The sequence below is a fragment of the Nestor notabilis genome, unplaced genomic scaffold (assembly GCF_000696875.1).
Source record: "Nestor notabilis isolate BGI_N333 unplaced genomic scaffold, ASM69687v1 scaffold18326, whole genome shotgun sequence".
Taxonomy (NCBI): domain Eukaryota; kingdom Metazoa; phylum Chordata; class Aves; order Psittaciformes; family Psittacidae; genus Nestor; species Nestor notabilis.
This window is the reverse complement of record NW_009932596.1, coordinates 718-9,443: the sequence shown is the minus strand read 5'-3', so window position 1 is coordinate 9,443 and position 8,726 is coordinate 718. Positions and strand designations below refer to the sequence as shown.

The window sequence follows — 8,726 nt, the reverse complement described above, 5'->3', positions numbered from 1 at the left end:
CTTAGGGAGGTTTCAGCTCGGTTTGCAGCGGCTGTACCTTGTTATACAGCACTTGCTTAAAGAGCTCTGTGTTTCCCCAGGTCTGGGATGCTGGGAAGGGAAACCTCAGTGGGTGGCTTTTATCAGCCTTGGTGACGTGTTGGTCCTAAAAGACTCGCAGTGTCCCAGGTGATCGTAGTTAGGCCATCTCTGAAGAGGTCACCTTGTCTGGGCTCTTTACTCCTCGTGTTTAGGACCCTCTAAGCTCTACCACGTATTTAAAAGCAAATCGAATGCTGGAGCAAAGCTGGAGTGGGGACCAAGGTACCCAAGCGAGGACATGGAGCCCTGTGTTGTAGTCTGAAGCTTTTTGAGAGCTGGGAAGCAAGAGAAAGGCTGAGGGGAGAGTCTGTCGTGCAGGTTGGTTAGAGGGAGGGAAGGAGTCGGCCCCTTCAGTGCTGTAACACAGGGTGAAGAGCAGCACAAGCTGCCTCTGACACATTCACTGTAGCTGCTGAAGCCAACTCAAAACCTTCCTGCTTTACTGAGCTGTGAGTTTTCCACAGCCTCAGGAGAGTTGCTACTCACTGTTGTTTGTTTCTGGGTTTCCCCACAGCTGATGCTGTCGGAGTGGTTGGTGGATGTCCCTGTGGATCTGGAGCAGGAGTGGGTTGTAGTGGTGTGTCCCGTTGGGAAAAGGGCACTGGTTGTGGCGTCCAAGGTAAGCATCAGCCGTGGCAATGCTGGTAAAGCACCTGTACCTGTTCTCAGCCAGCATAAGACAGGGCTGTGTGTCTGGCCTGACTTAATCTTTTTCCTCTCCTGCTTCCTCACAGGGCTCGACAGCAGCTTACACCAAGAGTGGCTTCTGTGTCAACAGGTTCCCATCCCTGCTGCCAGGGGGGAACAGGCACAACTCCATGGGCGAGAAAGGTAACGGTGTGAGGAGGCATTTGGGACACAGAGGGGAGTCCCCTGCCTCTCCCTGCGAGTGTGTATGTGGCAGGCTCAGTGCTGCTGCTCCAGCTTTCCTGAGCTGTGCCCTTGTGTGCTGGGGCTTTTTACAGCTTCAGGCCTCCTCGTGCACCTCTGGGGATAACTAAGTGTGGACAGTATCCAATACCTTTATGCTAGATAAGAACATCTTCTAATTAGCTGCCTGGTTTACTGCTGCTCTTAAACCTCAACATCCTCTCTGTCTTCCCAAGGAGAGCTGTGTGCAGTGTGGTTTACTTAATACCTCTTGTAGGTGCTTTCTTGCCCTGAGGAGGGTTTACTCTTTGATAAATGCCATTTGCCTGGAACAGGCCTTTGCTTGCTGTGCCCCTGGCTGGTACCTCTGTAGCCTTGTTGGATTCCTCAAGCTAAAGGCTTTTTGTGGTCACAGCTTGTGTGAGCAGAAGGGGATCCCTCTGCACCTCACAGCCTTGCATCAGGGTAGGCTTAATGCAGCAGATACTTGCTCTGGTATTTGCCTGCTGGGTTGGGCAGTCCCTGGAGCATGCCTGGACCTCCCTGTGTTTGTGTGCGCAGTGTACTGCATCTTGGACTGCATCTACAACGAGGCAAAGCAGACTTACTATATCCTTGATGTGATGTGCTGGAGAGGACACCCTGTTTATGACTGCCAGGTACTGAATCCTCCTCCTCTGCCCTGCCCTCCCTTTTGTTCCCAGTTCCATGAGTTGCTTTGCAGCCAGTGCTGAGCATAGCCCACTATGCCGTAGGATATTTTATCTAAGCACCACCATCATCTTTACAGGTTGTGCTGGCCACTGGAATCGTGGGTGCCTCTTTTGTGGGTATTGGGGGATGTAGCAGATTTGGGGTGCTGGCTGGTTCTGCAGGTGAAGCTGAGTCTGTGCAGAGGAATGGAGATGCTTGGCAGAAGCTCATCAGTGATGTGTCGTGGATAGTCATTATGTCTCTGCTTCCTTTCACAGACTGACTTCAGATTCTTCTGGCTCTCTTCAAAGATCCAAGAGGAGGAAGGGCTGGGAGAGAAAAGCAGGATTAATCCCGTAAGTTCTTTTGTACTGAGAGGAGGAGGAGGAGGACGGGGGGGTTAGCTCTCCTGTTCCGCAGGCTTCAGCGCTTTCTTTCACAAGCGGAAGCTTCTTTTGTTTCCCCCTTTACAGATCAGGCTTCAAAGTGTACTGCTGATGAAATGGGATGCCACGTTCAGGATGTAAATAGAACCACTGAATATTGTAAATGAGTGTGGTTTTATTTCCCTCAGCCAAAGTGCTGGGGGAGATCAGAATGCAGGGTATCAGCTAACTTCCACGCCGCTTTTAGCTTTGCCTTGAAATGGAATGGAAAACCAGTGTGGTTTCCAGAGGGGCAGTGTTGGTTGGCAGCCTGGCTACAATGGGATTTATTCTTTCATAGTCTTGTGGGCTCACAAGGCATGGGGAAAGGCTTGTAAAGCTTTAACTTTTCCTCCTGTTTCAACTCATTGCTGAAGGTGTCGTTTGGTTGATGGATTGTCACCTGGAGTCCCTCCTGAGCGAGAATAAAGTCTTCTTTTTCAAGACTTAGACATGGACATCAGACCTAGAGCCCACAGCAGCTTGGAAAGGGATTTTTGAGGACAGACAGAAGAGATTTGGCAGCCTGGCTTACGGGGCATGGTTTGCAAAGAGGGACCCGATGGCTCTGTAGCCCCTGTCTGTGCTCAGACACAGCGAAGCAGAGCAGCTCCTCGGGGCTGGGCAGATGGTGGTAAAGAGGGACGGCTGCTCCTTTGCCAGCAGTGATGGTATCTGTATGTGGAGAACATCCTGTTCTGACTCCGATGGGAATATCCACAAGACAGCTACCTAATGAAGGGGGGTTGTTTCAGCTTTCATTTCCTGGGTGGAAAGAGTTGCTTGGCTGAGCCAGCAGCCTGGAGCAGACATCTGTCTGCTTTGCATCCTGCCCAGAGGTCATCATTTTCTATTTTGGTTAGAAGAGCATCTCAGGGTCAGCTCTCCTGAGAAGTCCTTCCTGCAGTCTTAAAATGCTTGGAAAAAAAGGTATGGGGAGCACGTGGGAGCTGTGCACTGAGTCTCTGCCATCCACATCTCATTGAATGCCAGAGAGAGCGTCATGTGGAACTGGGATGATAAAATACCTGAAAGAAAGAATTCTGGGCACTGTAGGTTTCATGCTTTCTGGGCATTGTGGGTCTTCTTTTAAAGGTCACCTTCTGTTTTGGGAATGAGGTCTGTGAAATTGCAGCCAGGTACGTGCTTTATCCAGCATTGCTGGAGAGGTGGTGGGGGTTATTGCCAACAACCATTCCCATCCCATCCTCTCTGGTGGTGAGGGTGATTTTTGTAGGTTTTCACGCACTCCCAGTTAGCCTAGGGGTGTATGTTTGGCACCAAAGCACAGCTTGGTCCTGTTTTTCCACCTCTAGATCTGGGGTTTGTTTACAAATTGTTGTTCTGAATCCCATCAAGAGGTCTGTCTGTCCCAATTGAGATTGGAGGTGCCCATCGTGTTCCGTCCGACTTCATCAGCCGGTGGTTGTACCTAGATCATGGAGTGAATGGCCACCAGTGGCCCTGCCTTTCAGGAGCTGGTCTGACCCTCTTTTGAGCTCATGTGTGCTTTTGGGCCCCTGATACCCTGTGGCAGGAAGGCCAGGGTTTAATGATGCGGTCTCTGCTTGAGATCTCCTCTCCAGTTACTTTCCCTCACCCTTTCCCTCTCACACTGGGGAAATCCTTCCTTCCTTCCTAAGTGCCTCCACACCGGTGCTGGATTCAGTGACTTGTTCTGCTTTAGGCCATGCAGTTGTTTCTTCTAACCCTCTTTTACTCTTCCAGTTCAAATTTGTGGGTCTGCAGAACTTCTCCTGCTCCGCGGACAGCCTGTGTAAGGTGCTGGCTATGGACTTCCCCTTCGAGGTGAGAACATGCAGGGGGGAGCCTGGGCCTCAGCGCTGCTGCCCATGCTTGGAGAGAGGCATATCCCCTTCGTTTGGGAGCTCTGAGCTGTGCTGTTGTTTCCCTCTGCAGGGGATGGATGCCTTTCATACACACAGCTCTCACCAAGTACAGGCTGCATCCAGCCACACTAATTACAAGAGTTAAACCCTGTGCATTAGCACTCACGCTCTCTGGGTGGCCTTTGCTGCTGTTAACAGTTGCCTGACGGAGCCCTTGGGGAACGGAGGGTAGATGCAGACATGCAGACTGCCTCCAGAAGCAGCACAGCTCACGTTCATGCAGCAGTGTGATGGACAGCTGACCTTTCCAGGGCCAAAGCTGGTCCTGCCTGCTGCCCCGGGTGGGCTCACGTGGGTACAGCCCTGGGGAGCTCTGCCATGTGCTCCCTTATGCAGTGGTGTTTCTCCAGAGGTCTGCAGGGTGGTGTCTCTGCCCTCAGCCACAGGCTCTGTGTTTCCTTAGTCGATCTTCCATCCATCTGTGTGTGAGGCACCCTTCTGTCTAGGGTCTGGTGGGAAGGAAGGGGAAGGGTGGTGGTAAGATCTGATGGTTTCTGAGGGGTTTCAGTGTTAGCAGTGGGCATGTGAGACGTACTGGAGCTGGGGGCAGGCAGCTGTAACAGAAACGGCTGGGAGGGGTTCAGATGAGTCTGTCCTGCTCTCAGCACCACAGGATCTTGTGGAGGGAATAGCTCTGCTTTTTGCTTCGGTACAGAACTGGCAGCTTCCTGCCCTTGGTTCCTGCAGCTCTTGGCTCGCTCCTCAGTGGCCGTTGCCCCAGCAAGAGCAGGTGAACTGGACGCCTGCCTTTGCTTCTTCAGCTTTAGGAGTAGGTGCTGGTGTGCTGTTCTGCTGACCTGTGGGAGAAGGGCAGGCCAGGCAAACCCGTGTGCCACCCGGTTCAGTTCTGTGTTTGTGAGCAGCAGGAGAGGCTCTCGTGAAAGCAGCTGAGGCTGCTTTTGACCAGCCTGGCTGACCCGGCACTGCAGTGGAAGAGGATGGAGGCAATGGCATTCCAGCAGTGTCAGGGACAAACATCTGGGAGCCAGAAGCTCCTCCACTCTGCAGCAGTTCCTGCAGAGTGCCCAGTCTCAGCCCTAGATCAGGGGTTACTTGTCCTGCTAAAACCAAAAGCCACGTGAGGGCTGGTTTGGCCTTCTGCATGGCAAAGCCAGGACAGTCACTAGAGAGAGGTGGAAAGTCCCATCCCAGGTTTCCCACAGCTGACTTGCTCAATGTCAAATGCTTCGAGTGCCTCTGTAGGCACAGTCATTCCTGGTTTTACTGCAGAAAGCTTCATTCCTTCCTGAGGCATCTGCTGCTGGGGGGAAAGGCTGGGGAGAACTGTCCCACTGTGGTCAGAGAAGTGAACTTGGCAGCCTGTGAAGGAGAGCATTGCAAAAGGCACGGGGAGGGGAATGGAGTCGAGCAGTCTCCCTTGTAATCCAGCTGTGATTTGCCTCCCAGGTTCTCTGGCTGATACATCGAGGTGCAACCCAAACAATTGAAACGTGGTCTAATTTGGCTCAAATCAGACGGTAACCCAAAAAACCCCCATGATGCCCCTGCCAGGAAGGAAGAGAACCGTGGGTCCCTTCGTGAACCGTGGGTCTCTTCATGATGGCCCACAAGAGGGAGCCCAAGAAATCCCTGTAAATAGCTTCCACCAACAGCACACAGCGAAATAAGCTTGGCAGAAGGCAGAATGCAGCCCTGCTGTCGGAAGTGCAGCGTAACAGAGGTCGACTTACGGCTGGGCCTAGCATTTGGGATCCTTGCAAGGATCTAGTGCACGTGGGTGTCGGGGCTTTCAGATCTGGGTTTTCAGAGTTAATCTGTAACCTCAGAGTCAGGAGCTGAGCTGGTGCACTCAGCAGAAATTTCTTCCACTGAATGCAGTGGACTTTGGCTCAGTCGGCTGGCACTGGGTTTGAAGGGGGTTTTGGAGTGGATCTGAAGAGCTGCTGCTCTCGCGCAAAAGAAGGGGGGGGGGGAGCCCAGAGAGTCCTGTGAAGCACCTAAAATCTGCAAAGCATGATTTGCAGCAGCCTTGAAGGGTGAAACGCTGCCAGGGCGGTTCCTCAGCAGGTTTGAAAGACAAACCTGGTGAGTTTGAGGCTCAGGGACGTGTCAGGCCTCACTCTGCTGTGGCTGGTGTCAGTGCAGTGACTCACAGGAGGGACCCAGCCAACAAATCCAACAAACTGGAAGGAATAGGGAGTAACTTAAGAGAAGTCAGGGAGAGGAAGAACATCCTTACTCCACCAGGCTGAGCTGCTTGGAATTCCTCAGCTTGGGGGAGATCTTTGGAGCGGTCGGGAAGGCAAAAGCCTTTCCAGGCTCTGAACTTTACCAAAACATTTCTGTGGGTGCCGGAGAATCCCTGTTGCTCATCAAGTGCCTGCACCCACAGGAATGCGCTGGGTGTGCAGGCACAATGCCACAGAATGAGGCTCTTCCCAAACCTTCCTGGGACACAGGGGGAGGGAAAAGCTTTGTACTTCAGGTGTGTATTCCAGGGGTTATAGGCTCAGGGAAGGGCCTGAGGTGGGCTCTTTTTCACAGCTCTCCTGCCCACTCAGCCACTCTTAGTCATGGCCAAATGGCCTTTCAAGAGCTAAGAGGAGCACCACCTCCAGCGTTAGTCAGCCTGACAGCAGGATCCAGCCTCGCCGAGCACACCCCTGGGAAGCCCAGGAAGAGGAGGGAATGCAGAGCCCTGAGCATGGTGGGGCAGTGGGGGAAACGTCGGCCAGCTGCAGGGTTGCAGAGTGAGGAAATAGCAGCATAAGAGTTAGGGCCTAAACCTTCAAACGTCCTGAGTGCCCTTAACTGTCATTGATTGCCGGAGAAGTTCCCTCTTGGGAAATATTAGGAATTCATTGTGCCTAAGGCAGCTGGAGGAGCTGCAGCAGTTACGCTCCTCGGCGTCACCAGCTCTGACTAATTACTCTCCAAATGTATTATTTAAAGTACCCTTAATCCAGTAAAGTGGCCTCTCTGTGCGCTGCCGTTCAGAAACCCGATGGCTTTCCTGGTGGATGGGCTCCCAGCAGCCAGAGCAAAGCGCTGGTGCTGCTGCAGCCTGGGAGGCTTTCAAGCCATCCGCGGCCCCTGGGCTCGCACTCATCCTGCAGGTTTCTTCTTTCCCTTCCCCTCTTTATTGCAGTGCTTGAGGAAAAACGATCCACCCGGGAGGTTTGGGCTGGGAATGGAGCTCGGGGCTGCAGTCCGGCGCCCTGGCATCCACCTGCAAAGCCTCCAGCTCTGGCTGTTCGTTCACTCCCTGTCTCTACGCAGGTTGACGGACTCCTCTTCTATCACAAGCAAACCCACTACACCCCCGGCAGCACCCCGCTGGTGGGCTGGCTCCGGCCCTACATGGTGCCCGAAATCCTGGGGCTGGCCGTGCCCGCCACCGTGCTCACTGCCAAACCGGACTACGCTGCCCGGCAGCTCCAGCAGATCATCGAGAGCAAGAAGAGCAAAAAGCTGGCAGCAGCCAAGGGTGACCCGAGCAGCGCGGCGGGCGCGAGCAACGGCCACTATGAGCTGGAACACTTGTCTACCCCTCAGCCAGGAAACGCTCCCGAGAGCTGGGATGAAGGAGGGAGCCAGATGGAGAATTAGGCTGCTGGGACAGAGCAGTTGGGTAAGGAGAAAGCAAGAGGTTCCCTGCTTCTCACTGTCCCTCGCTGCTCCCTGAGAAGGGGGCAAAGGTCATGATAGGATGGTTGTGTTTAAATGGCATGAAAGCAGTGTCCGAGTGCCTCTGGGTTATTACTATTATGTTGGGTTTTTGTTAGTTTTCTTTTTTGCCAGGGCTTCTGTGAAGCCTCACCAGGACTGACTGCTGCTTTGCTAAGGCACTCGTGCGTTGGGAAATGAAACGATCTGTCCCCACGCTGCAGGGTTCCCGCTTCAGCTCCTGCCCCTGCTGCTGTTAAAGCCCCTGGCAAAGCTCCAGCATAGGAACAGTGCTCAGACCTCCGAGGTGCAGCTGCTGCTCGTAGCAGCTCCACCTCCCCGGCCCCAGAAATCAGCCTTTGATCCGGCTCATTCCCCAGCCCTTCTCAATGCAAGTGTTGTGGTCAGTCCCCTTCTGGTAACCCGAAGTTTACAATAGGCTGCTGTAAACCCAAAGGCTGGGCTTTCCACACCCCACCTCGTGGAGAAAACCCCGATTCCCTTGCATCCCCTGCCTCCAGGCCCGCTTTGTGCAGCACGAGCGTGGCGGGAGCCTGTCCTCGAGGCTTTTCTCAGTAGGGGGAGGAAGGAATGGTTTTGCTCTGAAAAACGCCAGCATTGATCGTGCCAAATAAAAGGTTTCTCAGAAAGACAAGTTCTCGAGCGTCTTCCTGCTACCTAAGGGTGGCTGCGTGCTGTGCCTCCAAATAGGGCTGGGAAACTGCTTACAGCGCTTGCAGGAGCGGAGGAAATGCTCCCGAGGGTTCCATTCAGCGCTGTCCCTCTTGGTCCGGTCCAAGCCCACTTTGTGAGCACCGGCTGCTGCCTCTCCCTGGTTTTAAGCAGGGAGGAAACAATTGTCCTCAATATCCACAGGTCGTTTTTCCAGTGGGAGATGAAAACACGCCACGGGATGAAACACCAAGCTAAACACAGCCCTCTCATCCACCAAATGCCCCGGAGGAGGGCCCACATCCAGGCAGAGATAGGGCGTGTGGGGCTGGCTGCCTGCAGATAGCGGGGGCACTTGTATCCTGCCCTCCCACCCCTGGCTTTCCCAGAAAAAGGCTTGTTCCCGTGCCAAGCGGGTGGGCTGCCTGCGCACTGGCCGTGGAGCCGC

The 8,726-nt window shown here is 53.8% G+C and overlaps 1 protein-coding gene across 1 annotated transcript; it reads left to right on the top strand.

The window, feature by feature from the left end:
* Positions 1 to 595: 595 nt before the first annotated feature.
* Positions 596 to 7,615, top strand: SNUPN (snurportin 1; the record flags this gene model as incomplete). The annotated part of the gene is made up of 6 exons (XM_010016482.1): positions 596 to 700; positions 816 to 912; positions 1,513 to 1,610; positions 1,923 to 2,000; positions 3,798 to 3,878; positions 7,220 to 7,615. Coding segments are annotated over 6 exons (789 nt in total), but the record flags the coding sequence as incomplete, so codon positions are not given.
* Positions 7,616 to 8,726: the final 1,111 nt, after the last annotated feature.